Below are 19,196 nucleotides of genomic sequence, written 5' to 3' on the forward strand. Positions count from 1 at the left end.
TAGAGGTTTCCAGTTGATTTGTACAGGAATCATAGCTTTGAATTTCTTTAGTTTCACCAATTGTGTGTATGTCCTTAAACAACAGAGATTTTTAGAAATATTTTTTCTTTTAGTTTCTGAATGTATGCCTTTTTCAGCACAAGATTATATACCTATTTACCTATATTTTACTCTTATTCTTTGTTTAAAAAAACTTTAAAAAATGTTAAACAATACATATACCCAAATTACATAAAACACAAATTGTACAATTTGGAATGTTCTAAAGTAAACAGTCAGTAATTGCCACCTAGGGAAATCAATATAACCTTGCTGACACCCTTGAAGCCCATCATCATCTCTTGTCTTCTGGATGTTAGCACTACTCTGATTTTTTTTTTTTTTTTTTGAGACGTAGTCTCACTCTGTCACCCAGGCTGGAGTGCAGTGGCATAATTTCAGCTCACTGCAACCTCCGTCTCCTGGGTTCAAGTGATTTTCCTGCCTCAGCCCTCTGAGTAGCTGGCACTACAGACGTCCATCACCACACCCAGCTAATTTTTGTATTTTTAGTAGAGATGGGGTTTCACTATATTGGCCAGGCTAGACATGCATTTCTAATCACTGTAATTTCTGATTTTGATCTTTATATAAAGGGAGTCATATTGTTTATATTCTTTTGCCTCTCGGCAACGATATATTAGTATAGTAATGTCATTGTTCCTTAACTTTAGTTGATTTTCATTGCTGTCTAGTATTCTATTCCATATTGCATCCATTCCACATTGTATATAATAATTTATTTTACAAATTTGACTACTCTAGATATTTGGTTGTTTCTGCTTTTGCTGTTACTGGCAATGCTTCTGGGAACATTTTTGTACATGTATCCTGGTGCATATATTCATTTCTTCCAGGTGTTATAGGATATGCTTTTCTTCACTTTACTAATTAAGGCAAAATTCTTTTCCAAGTAGTTCGTTTTAGACTCCTATTAGCAGTGCACAAAGTTTCTGTTATTTTACATCCTTACTTGCAATTGTGAGATGGTTTCTATTTTGCCACTCTACTGGGCGAAAGTTTGGTATTTTCAATGTGCATTTTCCTGAAAAAAATGAATTTGAACACTTTTCATATGCTTATTGGCCATTTGGAGTGCCTCTTTTGTGAAATGATAGTATATATATTTTGCTCATTTAATTTTTGGATTTTATTTACTATTTCCTTATTGATTTGTAGTAGTTAAAAAAGTGGTAAAATAACACAAAATTGACAATTTTAACCATTTTTAAGTTTACAGTTCAATGTAGTGAATTTTAATATATTATTGGGTATCTTTTTATTCACTGTGTAATTTAACTTTTTAATGGTGTTTTTGATGGACAGAAGTCCTAAATTTTAATGCAGTTAAATGGAACAATCTTTTATTTTATAGCTAGTGCTTTCTGTGTTTTGTAAGAAATCCTCTCCTACCTTGGTTCAAAGATATTTTTATTCCACCCTTTTCTAGAAGCTGTTTAGTTTTGCTTTTTGGATTTACGTTTCAATCCTGAAATTTTATTTCTGTGAATAATGTGAGGTCCAATTTAAATATTTTCCCATATAGATGAGCAATTACGTATTTATTGATGAGACCATCCCCACCGTGTCCATATATGTGTAGATATGTTTTGAGGCAGCTTGTTCTGTTCCGTTAGCCTTTTTCTTTTCTTTCTTCTTCTTCTTCTTTTTTTTTTTTGAGATGAGTCTTATTTAGTCGCTCAGGCTAGAGTGCAGTGGTGCAATCTCAGGTCACTGCAACCTTCACCTCTCTGGTTCAAGCGATTCGTGTGCCTCAGGCTCTCGAGTAGCTGAGATTACTGGCATGCACCAAACACGGCCATCTAGTTTTTGTAGTTTTTGTAGATATGGGGTTTCACCATGCTGCCCAAGCTGGTCTCGAATTTCTGGCCTCAAGTGAGCCACACGTGCCAGCCTCCCAAAGTGCTGGGATTACAGATGTGAGCCACTGTGCCCGGCCTCCATTGGCCTTTTTGTCTACCCTTTTCTTGATACCACATTCACTTAATTATAACAGGTTAATGACAATTACAATAGTAAGTCCTGATACCTGATAGAACGTGTCCTTTCACCTTGTTCTTCATTATGTTTCTTGCTTGTTTTTAGCCCTTAACATTTGCATATAAAGTTCATAATCAACTTTTCATATTCTACAAAAATCTGTTGGGATTTTGATTAGGAATGTATTAAGTAGACAATGGAGAGAATTGGTAAATTTACAATATGGAGTCTTCCAATTCATAATAGAATGTTTTATTTATTTACCTCTTATTTAACATCTCTCATTGTTTTATAATTTTCTCTGTAGAGGTGTTACATACCTTTTTTAGGTATAATTTTAGGTACTTAATATCTTTTTATATTATATAGTATTTTTAAATGGTTTAATCTTCTGTTTATTGCTTGAATACAGAAATATAATTAATATATAAAATGATAACTATTTTTTAGAACAATTTTAGGTATACAGAGAAATTGGGCACATAGTAAGACAGTTCTTCAGTTCTTATGTTAGCATCCCACCTTTGGTGCTCCCCTCCACACTTAGTGTCCTGATTATTAATGTCTTACATTTGTATGGCATATTTGTTGCAATTGATAAACCATTATTGATACATTATTATTATTATTATTATTACTACTACTTTGAGACAAAGTCTCACTCTATTGCCCAGGCTGGAGTGCAGTGGTATGATCTTGGCTCACTGCAACCTCCACCTACCGGGTTCAAGCAATTCTTCTGCCTCAGCCTCCTGAGTAGCTGGGAATACAGGTACATGCCACCACGCTCAGCTAATTTTTTTGTATTTTTAGTAGAGACGGGGTTTCACCAGGCTGGTTAGACTGGTCTCGAACTCCTGACCTCAAATGATCCCCCTACCTCAGCCTCCAAAAGTACTGGGATTACAGGTGTGAGCCACCACATGAATCTTGGAACAGAAAAATGGCATTAAGTAAAAACTAAGAAAATCTTTAGTTAAAACCCATAGTTTATTCAGATTTCCTTAGTTTTTACTTAATGCCATTTTTTTCTGTTCAAGATTCCATCTAAAATACCACATTATGTTTAGTCATATTTCCTTGGGCTCCCCTTGGCTGTAACAGTTTCTCAGGGTTTGCTTGTTTTTGATGACCATGACAGTTTTGAAAAGTATTGATCAGGTATATCGTAGGATGGCCTCCTATGGATATTGTCTGTTGTTTTTTCTCGGGATTAGACTCAGGTATGGTTTCTTTGGGAGGAGGATCACAGAGGTTAAGTGCCACTTTATGACATCATATCAAGGGTATATACAATCATCATGACTTAACACTGTTGTTGGCCTTAATCACCTGGCTGAAGTCATGTTTGTCAGGTCTCTCCATCTTTTTCCTCCCCCTTCCATTTTGTACCCTCTGGAAGGAAGTCACTATTTGCAGGTCACACTTAAGAATTGGGAAGTTATATTCTCTTTCTTTTAGGATGCAGAATATACACAATTTATTTGGAACTTTCATGCATCAGAGATTTGTCTCTTTTCCCCCGCTTTTTAATTTATTCAATCATTTATTCATATCAATATGGATTTATGGATATTTATTTTGTACTTTGGGCTATAATATAAAATTTATTTTTATATAGTAGTTTAATACCCATCACTCACTTTTTCTTTTAAAATTTTCTATTTAAAAATTTTGACTTTAGGCCAAGCACAGTGGCTCATGCCTATAATCCCAGCACTTTGGGAGGCCAAGGTGGGTGGATTACCTGAGGTCAGGAGTTTGAGACAAGCCTGACCAACATGGTGAAACTCCATCTCTACTAAATACAAAAAGTTAACGGGGCATGCATGCCTATAAATCCAGCTACTTGGGAGGCTGAGGCAGGAGAATCACTTGAACCTGGGAGGCGAAGGTTTCAGTGAGCTGAGATTGTGCCATTGCACTCCAGCCTGTGTAACAAGAGTGAAATTCCATCTCAAAAAAAAAAAAAATTCAACTTTAATATTTTCATATTTTTAAATTTCGCTTCTTAATTTTAATAGTTTATCTGAAGATTATTTTGGATGTCTGTATATTGCATTATATAACTTACAAATAATGACAGTTTTGTTTTTCCTGATCAAATATTACACATTTGCCAAACTTAATTTTCTTTGCAACAGTGGACTGTTTGGGACTCTAGTACAATGTTGAATAGCAGTGGATGGCAGGTTTCCCATCTTTATCCCAACCTTAAGGGGAAAGCTTTCAAGATTTCACTATTAAATATGACATTTATTTTATGTCATACTTAATAGTATTTTTTGCATACTATTTTTTACACACTAGTTTTTACACACACTATTTTTTACATACATACTTATTTTTTACACACTATTAAGTATGACATGAGTTTTATGTAGGTACTTTTGCCAGATTAATGAATTCCCTTCTATTGCTGATGTGCTACTAGGTTTTTTTTTTAAAGAAAAGTTATTATGAGCGGACTTTGAATTTCACTACATGCTCTTTTTTGCATCTACTGTGGTGATCATATGCTTTTTCTCTTTAATCTATTAATTTAACCTATTAATCTGTAATTATAAAAATTATAATTTATTAAATCTATAATTTAATCTACAAATAGATTACATGGATCATTTATTATTTTAAAGTTTTATTTCTACATGCATTGTATATATGTAATATATGTAATGTACAGAATATATATTTAATGTTATTTGCAACATATAATTATGTATAGCTATATAATATAAAATCAAAAACCTTAAATTTGCCTTTGAATCTGTATTTCAGTTCTTAAAAATTAGTACTACAGTACAGCTTATAGAGCACTGAAAGATACAGAAGGTAAAATTATTCAACCTCTCTACTCAGATAAATCTATTGTTTTAAGAGTTTTTAAATTTGCAACTCACTTCCAACTCTGTTTGAGACAGAGTCTAACTGTCACTCAGGCTGGAGTGTGAACTGCAGTGACGGATCTCGACTCACTGCACCATCTGCCTCCGGGGTTCAAGCAATTCTCCTGCCTCAGCCTCCTGAGTAGCTGGGACTATAGGCGTGTATCAGTATGCCCGGCTAATTTTTGTATTTTTGTAGCTACAGAGTGTCACCATGTTGGCTGGGCTGGTCTTGAACTCTTGACCTCAGGTGATCCACCCACCTCAGCCTCCCCAAGTGCTGGGATTATAGGTGTGAGCCACTGCACCCAGCCAACTCACCTACAACTCTTTCTGAATAATTACAAACAGCAATATTCTAAACTATTGTATACAGCAATATGTGAAGTAGGCAAAAAAGGTGGCAAAAAAAGATACAAATCAAAACAAAAGATACTTTAGTATCTTTGTCATTAGAGATTCAAAAATTAAAAAATTCATAAGAATAAAATAATTTAAAATCCTTTAAAATCAAAGTTAAATAATTGCTGAACATTTAGTTATGTTTTTCAGTCATAAACAAGGGAGGACCAAGAGTTCGTTTATGCTAAGTTGACTGCAAGTGAAAACTTCTTAAAAGCCTTATTTCTAGCATAAAAGTAAGCAACTATGTGACATGAAACAAGATAAATAATACTATAGCTATTGAAATACCCATCTGGTTTGGGTGATATATAAAATATCAGTTAATAATCTGAATCTAGTTGAAATCTGAAAAGGTATTAAAAATTATTGTTGTTAATCTCTTTTTCATAATGACTTAGATTTTCTATATGGCATATTATATCTGGAGTTTCTTTTGTAGGAATCTAAACGCCAAATGAGTTACTTTTTAGATGTTTTTCTATTTCCTCAAGAAGACTTAGCTCTAAATGCAACTGTCCTCATGTGGCCTAAGAAAATAAATCCTGTTTTTGATGAAAATGATGAGGTAAATATATTTTTCAGTATGTATTTTTGTATTCTGACATTTGAAGCACAGAATTCACATTTAATTTCATATCTACTGGCCATCTAGCTTTCAAAGTAATTCTGTGTGTCAATATGAGTTTGAGACTGGCCACCCTATGGAGGCAAGCTGTTAGGCTTAACTCACAAGGTCTGGTAAGTAGTGGGGCTGACATTTAAAAAGTCAGAGCTATTACATAAATTAATAATAGAAGCACTTAACTGAGAAAGTGCTTTCCATTTATTCACTTATTTCACTCTCATCAAAATCTCATGTGCTCCCATTTCTTCCATTTTATAGATGAGAAATATGAGACTCAGATAAATTAAATAGCTCAGTATCACAGATAAGATATATGATTTTATATCAGAACGAATATATTTCAGATATTGAAAAAGTCCTAATGTAGACCAGTTTATCCTAAATTGGGAGGTAAGATGGTATTGTAATAAAAAGTGTGGCCTTCCATCAAATAAACCAAGATTCTCATCCAGATTTTGATTTTTTTTTTTGTAAACTTGAACAAGACTTCCATAAGATTCCATTTCTTTTCTCTGAAATGAGAATAATAATACCAGTAATAATATAGGTAAGATATTTAATAGTTCTTGGGCATATACTCAATAAATGGTAATTTTATTATTATCCCAGAATCTGTTAAATAAAGTATTTAATGAATACAGTTGTTAAAGTCACTTTGGAGATCTAGGAACATTTTTCTGTGTGGTTTATTATTCTTTGCATTTTTATATCAGTTATTATAAACATTGTTTTATTTTTCTACTCATTTTTACTTCTCTGGGTTTTTTTTTTGAGACAGAGTCTCTCTCTGTTGTCACCCAGGCTGGAGTGTAGTGGTGCAATCTCAGCTCACTGCAACCTCCGCCTTCCAGGTTCCAGTGATTCTCTGGCCTCAGCCTCCCGAGTAGCTGGGACTATAGGCATGTGCCACCATGCCCAGTTAATTTTTGTATTTTTAGTAGAGATGGGGTTTCACCATGTTGGCAAGTATGATCTCGATTGCTTGACTGTGATCTACCCACCTCAGCCTCACAAAGTGCTGGGATTACAGACGTGCATCGCCGCCCCCAGCCCTCTGATTTTTAAAATTATTATACACAGTATTTAGATTTCTGACTTGGTAATTCTTTGTTACAGATTAACTAACATGATTAAATTGTCTTTTAAAAAGCTAATTGAGAATGCTAAACATAAAAAAGAAAATGAACTAATGGCCAAGAGAGAGAAACTTATTTTGGAAATAGAAAAGGAATCACGCCACATGGAAGAGTTTACAGAATTTGCAGAGCTGGAACGCATGCAACAGGTCTGATAAATATATAAGAAAAAGCTATGGCCAGCCCATAGAGTCATACAGGACATATTAACATAAATTTAAAAATATAGAAAAATATATGTTTACTATATTTTTTGTTAGCTGTATTATATAGATATATAGAAAAGTATAATTACACTTATCTAATACTATAACATATAGTAAAATACATAAATATTTATATAAATATTTTATATGTAGTCCCAGCCTCCTGAGTAGCTGGGACTAACAGGCATGTGCCACCATGCATGGCTAATTTTTTATATTTTCTTTAAAGATGGGGTTTTGCCATGTTGCCCAGGCTGGCAAACGAAGACCTGAATTTTAGGCCCAGAACTGGAACTATGTAATCTTTCTTGTGACTTAGTTATCTAATTGTAGTATAGACATAATTGTACTTTTTGTTTTCAATCATAATTATGTTGTGAAGCTAATATTTAAAGTTGCTGTATAGGCTGGGTGCGGTGGCTTATGCCTATCATCCCAGCACTTTGGGAGGCTGAGGCGGGTGATCACTTGAGGTCTGGAGTTTGAGATCAGCCTGGTCAACATGGTGAAATCCCATCTCTACTAAAAATACAAAAGTTAGCCGGGTGTGGTGGTGTGCACCTGTAGTCCCAGCTATTCGGTGGGCTGAGGCGGGAGGATTGCTTGAACCAGGGGGCAGAGGTTGCAGTGAGCCCAGATAGCACCACTGCACTCCAACCTAAAAATAAAATAAGGTTGCAGTATAAATGCAAGAGCATATCTTACACAGTACCATACTATTTTATAACATTACTTGAATATTTTTAAGATATTTAATTAATTTAAGATATTTTGTTAATATTTAACAAAAAATTATTTGTTTTTAGTATGTGACAGATGTAAGACAATTACAAAAACGTATTCAGGAATCTGAAGAAGCAGTGCAGTTTATTAATAAAGAAGAGGAACTTTTCAAGTGGGAATTGACAAAATATCCTGAACTGGATAAATTAAAAGTTAACATTGAGCCTTATCAGAAGTTTTTTAATTTTGTTCTGAAGTGGCAACGATCAGAAAAACGGTAATTCTGGTAATGTAATAAAAATCAAGCAAATGATAGAAAATAACTTGCAAAATATAAATTGATTTTTTTTTTTGGTTAAGTGTTTAAAAGTAGGAGTTATCTGTCCATTTGAAAGAGAACCAAGTACCATATAGAAGAAGCATCCAGTGCTGCTAAGGTACCACTAACCTTACTAATATAATATCTGAGATCCTTTTCTGGCTTATGGGCATGATTGGTGTGTGAGAAGTATGCCTCCCTCAAACATTGTTACGATGTCAGCACATTACCCTTCTGACATGAAAAAAGCATATATAATATATGAGTTGTCATTTAGGTTTCTGAGAGTCAATTTCCTTTTTAATACAATAGATTAATTTCACTAATGTTTACCCCCAAAATTAGAAGTATGGAGTCAAATCTGCATTTTATTTTTATTTTTGTTTTATAATTTCAACTTTTATTTTAGATTCGGAAACATGTGCAGATTTGTTACATGGGTATATTGCATGCCACTGAGGTTTGGAATACAAATGATCCTATCACCCAGGTAGTGAGCATAGCATCTACTAGGTAGTTTTTCAGCCCTTGTTCCCCTCCCTCTCTCTCACCTTTCGTAGTCCCCAGTGTCTGTTGCTCCCATCTCTATGTCCACGTGTACCCAGGGCTTACCTCCCACTTCAAAGTGAGACCATGAGATGTTTGCTTTTCTGTTTCTGCATTAATTTGCTTAGGATAATGGCCTTCAGCTGCATCCATGTTGCTGCAAAGGGCATGATTCCATTCTTTTTTAGGGTTGTGTTGTATTCCGTAGTGTATATGTACCAAATTTTCTTTTCTTTTTTTTCTTATTTGTACCCCACTTTCAATCATGTGACTTTTCTACCAAATTTTCTTTATTCAATCCACTGTTGATGGGCACCCAGGCTGACTCCATGTCTTTGCCACTATAAATAGTGCTGTGATGAACAGACAAGTACATATGTCTTTTTGGTAGAATGATTATTTTCCTCTGGGTATGTACCCAGTAATGGAATTGCTGGGTCATATAGTAGTTCTGTCTTAAGTTCTTTGAGAAATCTCCAAACTACTCTCCACAGTGGCTGAGCAAATTTACAGTCCCACCAACAGTGCAACAGTGAATAAGCATTCCCTTTTCTTCACAGCATCTGTTTTTTTGTTTTTTTAAGCTTTTTAATAATAGCCATTCTGGTCAATGGGAGATGGTCTCTCATTATGCTTTGACTTGCATTTCTCTGATGTGAATATGCATTTTATTTGGGTACTATAAGTCATCCATTTATAATCTGATACATATTTTAGCACATGCAGCATAATCAAAATGATTATTTTAGTTCTGTCTATCTACCATCAGCTGTACCTGTGTACCTGAGAAAAACTGTTAACAGCTTTTGTCCTCATTTTTCTCTCTTAAAAAAAAAAATAAGGGGTCTAGTCTAAAGGATCTCTAAGGCACCTTCAAACTCTGAAAGTCTGAGTTTAATAATTTTTTTCTTTCAATTCAGGTGGATGGATGGAGGGTTTTTGGACCTCAATGGGGAAAGCATGGAGGCTGATGTGGAAGAGTTTTCCCGCGAAATTTTTAAGACACTAAAATTTTTCCAAACGAAGCTAAAGAAAGAATTACAAGAAAAAAGAAAGGCAGCAAGAAAACGGTCTCTGGAAGAAGAGAAAATTGAAGAAGAACCCAAAGAGAATCCTACTATTACTATGTGCAGTACAGTCATGGAACAGATAAAAGCTTTTAAGGTATAAATGTATATAATAACATTTTAATATTTTAGCGATCTTCTCAACTTTTCTGTTGCATAATATATAAATTATAAAGCCTATCTTCTTGTTTTACATGTTTATCAATTATTATCATTATTATTAAGTTTTGAGACAGGGTCTTAGTATGTTTCCCACGATAGAGTATAGTGGTGACTCCCTGCCAACTTCACCTCCTGGGCTCAAGTCATCCTCCCACCTCAACCTCCTGAGTAGCTGGTACTACAGGTGTATACCACCATGCCTGGCTAATTTTTTTGAGAGATGGGGTTTGGCCATGTTGCCCAGGCTGGTCTCGAACTCCTGTGCTCAAGCAATCTGTCCACTTTGGCCTCCCAAAGTGCAGGGATTACAGGCATGAGCCACCACACCTGGCCTATTATTATTACTTTTTAGATAGGGTCTTACCCTGTTGCCCAGGCTGGAGTGCAGTGGCACAATCATAGCTTACTGCAGCCTCAGACTCCTTGGCTCAGGAAGAAGACACTATTTCTTCCTCTTTGGCCAATGAATTGGGTCTCTGTCACTTGTAATCAAAGGAGTGTGGCCAAATGAAGGTACTGAGGAGAAACAATCAGAAAAAAATAAGATTTTAAATTCCTCTGCTATGCCTCAGGCTCTTGGTCAAGCTCTGACTCACTCCCAGCTCTGTTGTAGGCATGGGTATTGTGACAGAACTAAGTGACTGGTTTTGGGAGGAAGTGGTAAGGGCAAGAGAGGGCACTTTATTCTTCTCATCTTTTGAATTACATCTGTTTGCATCTTTGATATTTTGGTGTCTCATTCCCACAACTTGAGCTCCTCATCATGAAGCACCATTATGGAGTGTAGGGAAGGCTAATGGGTGGTGAATGACAGCCATATTTGAGGGGCAGATCAAAGATAATATACATATAAAGCCAGATGTCACAAAACCGGGGAAATAGTTCCTCTGGCCTAAGAAAGGCAGTAGAAGATTGCTCAGATCTATTAGGGCAGATTGCATACTTCCTGAAAATGATACAAAATCATTTTCCTACGGAAAACATAGGAAGAGGACACCATTGTTCATAATTTTAATAAACTAAACAAATCTAATAAAATAGCCTGCCATTAATTCAGTATAATCCAATCTTTGAAGTGAGGTTATAACTATTTTTTTCTAGATGAATACATTAAAAGTTTTTGGCATTTGCAAAATGCTTAGGTGGAGAAGGCTTTTGAGCCCAGATAAATTATTGACCCATGGATTCTAAATTTTAAGAATTACTCAAGGCCAGGCATGGTGGCTCATGCTCGTAGTCTCAGCACTTTGGGAGGCCAAAGCAGGCAGCTCACCTGAGGTCAGGAGTTTGAGACCAGCCCGACCAACATGGTGAAACCCCATCTCTACTAAAAATACAAAAAATTAGCTGAGCGTGGTGGTGCATACCTGTAATCCCAGCTACTTGGGAGACTGAGGCAGGAGAATCATTTGAACCTGGGAGGCGAAGGTTGCAGTCAGCCGAGATCATGCCACTGCATGCCCCACCTGGGCGACAGAGCCAGACTCCATCTCAAAAAAAAAAAAAAAAAATTTTACTCAAGAAAACCTTGATAGAGCTTTTCTCATCATCAAGTGCTAATGAAAAGAAATAGAAAGATTTGGAAGCAGGCTGGGTATAGTGGATGACACCTGTAACCTGTAATCCCAGGGCTTTGGGAGGATCATTTGAGGCCAGAAGTTCAAGACCAGCCTGGGTAACATAGCGAGGCCCTACCTCTACAAAAAATAAAAAGTAGGTTATAAATAAAAAAATTAAAAGGTAGGGTAACATAGTGAGACTCTATCTCTACAAAAAATAAAAAATTAGCCAGACATGATAAAAAAAATTCAGCTGTTCTGAAGTCCCAGCTACTCCAGAGACTGAGGTGGAAGGATCACTTAAGCCCAGGAATTTGAGATTACAGTGAGCTATTATTGTACCACTGCACTCCTGGGCAATAGAGTGAGACCCTGTCTCAACAAAAACAAGGACATAAATTTACTAGGGCAGACCACGTAGCCTATACTAAGTGCAGCAACACAGGGTAAGAGTTTTTTGGGAAGGATTTGGAACCATACTGCTTAGTTATACTATTCTGCACCTGGCAGTTCTATACCTTGAGCAAGATATGTAGCTGCTTGCGCCTCAGTCCTCTCATTTATAAAGAGAGAATAAAAATAGTTTTTGTGACAGTCAGTAATACATCCTCTTCCCAAGGCAGTAGTGGCACTGGTTTTATTGGCAAATTTCCACTGTCAGCATGCCCAGAGTGCAAACTCTGCGACTGGATTTAAGCATTGTTCCTGTCTATGTCTAGTCGTCTCAGAGATTCCATGGCTGCCTGATTTTTTTTTTTTGACTTAAAAATTCTTTTCAATGTTGAATACATTTGCATGGTCTAAAAAATATAAAAATATATATCTGAAAATTCTCCTCCTCATGTTTCTCACCTGTATCACTCAGGTGATAAGTGTTATTATCTTCTTGTTTATAGTTCCAGAGTTTTTTTTTTTACACATATAACAATGTGAATATATATTCTTATCTGTCTATCTTTTTACATAAAATCTAGCATATGATGTATATGATTTTCTTTTATTTCTTCATTTTGCTTAATTTATCTTAGAGACTTTTTCTTGTTATATATTGGGAGCTTCTTCATTTTTTTTCATACTTATATAATATATGAATAATCTGTGTGTGTGTGTGTGTGTGTGTGTGTGTGTGTGAATTGCATGTGTTTGAAGGTGACTGCAGGGTAAATTGTGGAAGAGTAAATGCTAGGTTACAGTCTACAGTTGAATTACCCTCTGTAGGGGTTATACCAGTGTATACTCTTATCAACTTTCATAATAAAATACATCAAATTTTAGGTTTTTGCTACTCTACTAAGAGAACTTTCATTTCTCTTATTGCAAGTAAAATCTTAAACATTTTCATATATTTCATATATTTGAGTTTTTGTATTTCTTTTCCTGTTAACTGTTTTAACATACCTCTGCCTATTTTTCTTTTGAATTATTGGCCTTTTTCCTACTGATTTCTTTTCCTATATATATGGGAAATTAGGCTTTGTCTGTGATGTGAACATTTATTGTTTGCGTTTTGACCTTGCTTATGGTAACTTGTGCCTTGCAGAAGCCTTTTATTTTTATGTAATTATTTTTATTCTTTTCCTTTATGGTGCTTGGGTTCTGAACTGTAGTTTAAAATGCCTTCCCCATGCCAAATTATTTTTTCTAATGCTTTTATGGTCTGTTATTTGTTCATGTTTTATTCAGGATATTTGAGGTTATGTTCAGGAAGGATTTTGGTTTTAGTTTTCTTTTCTTGTAATGTCTTTGTCAGATTTCGGTATCAGAGTTATATTGGCTTTGTATAACAAATTAGGAAGTTTTGTTTTCTCTATTTGCTGAAACAGTTTTTTATAAATTGGTATTATTTCTTTCTTATTTTAGAGAAACATTCACTAGTGAAACCATTTAGCCTGAAGTTTTGTTTGTAGGAAAGGTTTTGAAAACAGACTCTCTCTCTCTATTTCTCAAGTACTGATTTCTTCTTCATATTCTGTAAGGACCACAGGTTAGCTGAGTCTCTGCTCCAAGTTGCAGTCCTGTTCTGCTCCTGAGTTCCAGGACACAGGCTATGCCTTGAGCTAATGTGAGCCAATCTGGTGTTAGGGAGAAAGAGCAAGGGCTGAGCTACACCATGCACCTGAGTTTAGATCTTCCACTCAATTGTGACATACTTCATGTCCACCCGTATTACATTGGCTGAAGCAAGTTCTGTGCCAATTTCCCCTCTATGTGAAGGAAAAGAGAATTTCTTTAATAGATAGAGGGCTTTTCAAATTTTCTGTTTAATTTGGGTAGATTGTATTTTTTAAGGAATTTGTCCATTTCTTCTAAGTCATTGATTTTGTTGCCGTAAAGTTGCTAATAACATTTCTTTATTGTCTTTTAAATGTCTGTAGAATCTATAGTGCTAGCTCCTTTTAAATTCTAAATATTGGTTCTTTTAATTTTCTCTCTCTTTTTTTCATTAAGCAGTCGTTAGGAATTTCGCTGTTTATTGTTGGTCAGAGGGCTCACATATCCCTGTCTCCTGCACTTCGTCTGTTTGTGGAGATCATGGTTCCCGGTTTGCTGTTGTTTTTGCTGGATATACATCTGTGTCTTTGCATTGAAGTGTTATGTATTCTAGTGTTCATTGTCTAGCTTGCTTTGTTTTATATTGGATATATTTGCTTAGAGTTTCTTTAGCGCTAGGTCACTGCTTCCTTTTCAGCTCCAGGTGGCACCTTAAGCCCAGGTTTGTCTTGGCTCTAGTACCCAGTGGGAAGTACTGCCTTTCCTGAATGGGGACGGTCCCAAAGGGTATATTCTGGCAGTATGGGAAGCTGTCTAGGAGTTTGTGCCCAGGGGACCTGTGGGACAAACCTCCTACAATGTGCTGCTGCAGAATAGCCACTCTAATTTGGGCATCCCCTGTGGATTATAGAGTTTCTGGGGCTGGGGAGGGTCGTCCTACCTTCTCCCTTTGTCTCTGTCCTCAGGAATTATTGATCCCTTCAGGCATTGGGAATGCTTCCTGTGGGTTAAGGGAGGGATGGGTCTCCTGCTAGGGACCCAGGGTGGTGGGGTAGCTGGTTGTGCACTTTGACCTTACTCTTATCAGGGTAGAAACAGTGAGCTGGGGGGAAATTTTCTGCCCACTTGGTACCAGACAGAATAGGGAGAGGGGCATTGCAGATGTGGAAGTTCGATTCTCTTACTGTCGGCTCCTCTGCTTGGAGCTTTTTTTCACTTTTATGTGGCCCAGCTACTCAGGAGGCTGTAATCCTAGCTACTCAGGAGGCTGAGGCTGGAGAATCTCTTGAATCCCGAAGGAGGTTGCAGCGAGCCAAGATCGCGTCAGTGCACTCCAACCTAGGCGATGGAGTGAGACTCTGTCTAAATAAATAAGTAAATAAAGAGTATGTCCTTCCTACTTTTTAGATGTTAAAACTTCATTTATTTAAAAAATACTGAGTGCCTGTTATAGTATGTTCTGATGAATTCTAGGGAATATGTCACAAGCAAAAACATGATGGTGATAACCAACAGGAGGTTAAAACAGTCCTTAACTAAGCAAAATGAAAAGTGTGCTAGTTTGTGGTCCTCCAATTTAAAAAATTTGTAATATTAAGTTATTACTTATACAAAGTTAAAACATGACTCATGAAAAAGTAAAAGAGGGGGCCAGGCATGGTGGCCCATACCTGTAATCCCAGCACTTTGGGAGGCCAAGGCGGGTGTCACTCAGCAGAGATAAAACACTGTTACATTTTGGGATTTTGGCACAGATATTTTCCCCATTCGTGCTATGTGTGTGTATTTATAGCTATATATTATATTTTTCTGCAAGTAGTACTTATAACAAAATTGAATTTCTAAAATAATACCACAGTTTTATCATATACTTAATATTTTACAGAATAATTACCCTTCATTCTTCCTTTTTTTAAAAAAATAGAGACAAGGCCTCACTCTGTCACCCAAGCTGGAGGACAGTATTGCAGTCATAGCTCACTGTGACCTCAAATTCCTGAGCTCAAGAGATCCTTTCATCCCAAACTCCCAAAGTGCTGGGATTACAGGCATGAACCATTGTGCCTGGCCCTTCATTCTTCTTTTTCACTCTTATAATTTTCCTGGCTATTTTTACATGCTTATTTTTGCAGGTGAAGCTTGGATTCATTTTGTTAGCATCTCTCTCCTTCCAAATCTAATTGAGGCTTTGATTGTACTGATAGAAATGTATTAAGTAATTTGAAGAAATGTAATCCTTATACTATCAAGGCTTCATCTACGGAATCTATGTGTGTGGAAGTCAAATGAGTGACTCATTATTTTTTATATTTTTGCCATTAGGAATATATTCCTACTGTCTCCATTCTGTGCAATCCAGGAATGAGACCTCGTCATTGGAAACAGATGTCAGATATTGTAGGCTATGATTTGACTCCAGACTCTGGTACTACACTGAGAAAAGTTTTAAAATTAAACCTTACCCCATACTTGGAACAATTTGAAGTGATAAGTGCAGGTGCAAGCAAGGTAAACGTAAAGATCAACCGAAATACTTTACGTGATGAGTTTGTTAATCAAGTAATCATAGTTTTTGTTGTGGTTGAATATGTATAGTACTGGATAGCAGTGGGAGGTGGTGGGGGAGAGTGGTAGAAGACCACTATCTGGCTGGGAGTGGTGGCTCACACCTGTAATCCCAGCACTGTGAAAGGCTGAGACACGGGGATCACCTGAGGTCAGGAGTTTGAGACCAGCCTGGCCAATATGGTGAAACTCCGTCTCTACTAAAAATACAAAAATTAGCTGGGCATGGCAGTGGGTACCTGTAATCCCAGCTAACCAGGAGGCTAAGGCAGGAGAATCGCTTGAACCTGGGAGGCAGAGGTTGTAGTGAACTGAGATCACACCACTGCACTCCAGCCTGGGTGACAAGAGCAAAATTCCATCTCAAAACAAAACAAAACAAAACAAAACAAAACAAAAACACTCTTCCCACCCCCACACAAAGTGTGTACTTACTTGTCCTGAATCCAAATGAGAAACGACTCCTTTGACATCCTCTTAATTCTGCCACATTCTGATGTAGTTGGATGATGTGCTAGTGTTGGTACATAATTTTTTCATTAAGAATACTGGTGTATGTGTGGCATGTGATATGTGTGTGTTCTAGCAGGGTAAGTATGGCCCTAAAGAATGGGTTCTTGAAGTACACAGAAAACATCTTCAGACTATGGGCTGGCTGTAGAAAGGCCACTTCGAAGAAAGTCCTACAGGCATTTTATTCTCTTGTCCATTTTTTTTTTTTAGACGGAGTCTCACACTGTTGCTCAGACTGCAGTACAGTGGCACGATCTCGGCTCACTGCCATCTCTGCCTCTTGGGTTCAAGCAGTTCTCCTGACTCAGCCTCCTGAGTAGCTGGGATTACGGGCGTGTGTTACCAGGCCTAGCTAATTTTTTTGTATTTCCTGACCTTGTGATCCGCCCACCTCGGCCTTCCAAAGTGCTGAGATTGTAGGCATCAGCCACCGTGCCCGGCCTCTCTTGTCCATTTTTAGTAATGACAGCAGTTTTCATAGCAAGTGAATCTTTAAAAATTACGTAATTCTTTTTCTTAGTCATTTTGAAAATGTTGAAAAAAACTTTTCTAACTTAAAAAGTTATACTGAAGTGACATTGTCTTAAGGAAGTGATAACGTCATACATCAAATGCTTACTGAATTCACTAGGGAAAGTCAATATAGTAAATAAGAATCTTTTGTCACCATCCCATTGTTTTTTCATTCCTACCTTTTAGGAATTTTCATTAGAGAAAGCCATGCATACAATGATGGGAACTTGGGACGATATTGCTTTTCATATAAGTCTTTATCGTGACACTGGAGTCTGTATTCTTTCTTCAGTGGATGAAATTCAGGCCCTCCTTGATGATCAAATTATAAAAACTCAGACAATGAGAGGCTCACCTTTCATCAAACCATTTGAAAATGAGATCAAGGTATGTTAAATATGACAATCAGCTCTTGATCATATGTATAGATTGCAGTCTTATTACATATACACGGTCATGGTAATAAGTAGTTTATTGGATGGATTTTTAAGTGTTTATTCAAATCGTAGACCTATAACCTTGATATTTTAGCTCATAAAATACAAAATGATATTCAAAATTTAATATAGAAATATATACATATAAATGATTTTTAAAAGAAAAATGTCTTATTAACATCTTCTCCAATGGCAGTGATAGACTCAGGAGGAAAACAGGTGGTATTATTTACTCTAAATTTAGAAAACCTAGACCCTGTTTCATGCTGCATTGCTGCAACTTGTAGTAAAGTTCTATACACCAAGCTTTAATTATAGTTGTAAACAGCTAGCATGAGGATCTTTTAGAGTAATTAATGCATTATTGTTCACTTGAGAAAAATAAGTGGTATTTGAGGCTCCAAGATTACTTCATACTTTTTGGTTGATGTGGGTAAATATAGAATGCAAACAAATTATGATAACTAATAGCTCTATAGGTATTGTAAAAATTCTAACTGGGGACTATATAAATTGGGGAAAGACGATTGGATTTTTTTACCCTGATATCAGTTGATTTCAAACTATATTCCAGATGCTGCTCTAGGAACTTTACACTTATTAATCCACTTGATCCCTGCAGCTGACCTTCAAAGTAGGCACTGTTATTATCTGTATTCATAGACAAGGAAACCAAGGCATAGGAGGACAGGTCATTTTCCTGAGTTCACCAACCTAACAAATGACAGAGCTGGGGTTCAAACCAAGGCAGTTTGGTTTTAATATGAGCATAAGTAGTGTTTTATAGAAGATTTTGGCTGTCATTATTTGGAGAAAACAGAGTCATGTTCTTCCAAGAGGACATAAGGCTGGACATTATCCTAAGAAGCAGTCTAGCCTAGCCTTTCCTGATAAATATTACTTTTTTTGTAGAAATTTACTTGTCTAACAGGAGGAATTTAGAAAACAAATTTAAAAGCTATCTTATAGATTTTTTTAAAAATCAAAGATATGAGACTTAATCTCTTGACACATAGATTTAGGTACATATTTAAGAACCAAAGAAAGATATTATGTTAATGGTCTTCAGCTAATGAAATATCTTGTCATTTCTAGGGGATCTATGAGAATAAGGAGGCTTATTTCATTTTATTTTTCATGTCAGCTCATTTTTCTCCAAAGTCTCTTGAGGTAGAGCAGGATTTCTCAACCTGTCACTGTTGATTTTTTGGTTTCTATGCTTCTTTGTGATGGGGGCTGTCTTGTACATTATAGATTGTTTAGCTGCGTCTCTGGCCTCTACCCACTAGACACTAGTAACATCTTCCCCCATCAGTTGTGACAACCAAAAATGTTAACAGACATTGTCAAATGTTCCCTGGGGTGGGAGGCAAAATTGCCGGTGGTTGATAACCACTGCTGTAGAGCAGGATATGTGTTGGGTGCTTTTGGGACTCCAAATGGCTCACCTAGAGATCAGGAAACTGGTCAAAATAACTTTACAGTCATTTCCAATTGTGAGTT

General features: G+C 36.3%; 1 protein-coding gene and 1 pseudogene across 5 annotated transcripts in view; both read left to right on the plus strand.

Annotated features, from left to right (window-relative positions):
- DNAH12 (dynein axonemal heavy chain 12) overlaps positions 1-19,196 on the plus strand; it is a 260,536-nt gene that overhangs the window by 83,960 nt on the left and 157,380 nt on the right. For all 5 annotated transcript variants that reach the window (XM_074403604.1, XM_074403603.1, XM_074403607.1 and 2 more), the window contains exons 14-19: positions 5,770-5,895; positions 7,106-7,240; positions 8,104-8,297; positions 9,806-10,049; positions 15,988-16,173; positions 17,443-17,643. In XM_074403604.1, coding sequence (XP_074259705.1) covers positions 5,770-5,895; positions 7,106-7,240; positions 8,104-8,297; positions 9,806-10,049; positions 15,988-16,173; positions 17,443-17,643 — 1,086 coding nt within the window. The remainder of the gene's footprint in view (positions 1-5,769; positions 5,896-7,105; positions 7,241-8,103; positions 8,298-9,805; positions 10,050-15,987; positions 16,174-17,442; positions 17,644-19,196) is intronic.
- Positions 8,490-8,579, plus strand: LOC120367280 (small nucleolar RNA U13; annotated as a pseudogene).

This window comes from Saimiri boliviensis, chromosome 8 (assembly GCF_048565385.1).
Source record: "Saimiri boliviensis isolate mSaiBol1 chromosome 8, mSaiBol1.pri, whole genome shotgun sequence".
Taxonomy (NCBI): Eukaryota; Metazoa; Chordata; class Mammalia; order Primates; family Cebidae; genus Saimiri; species Saimiri boliviensis.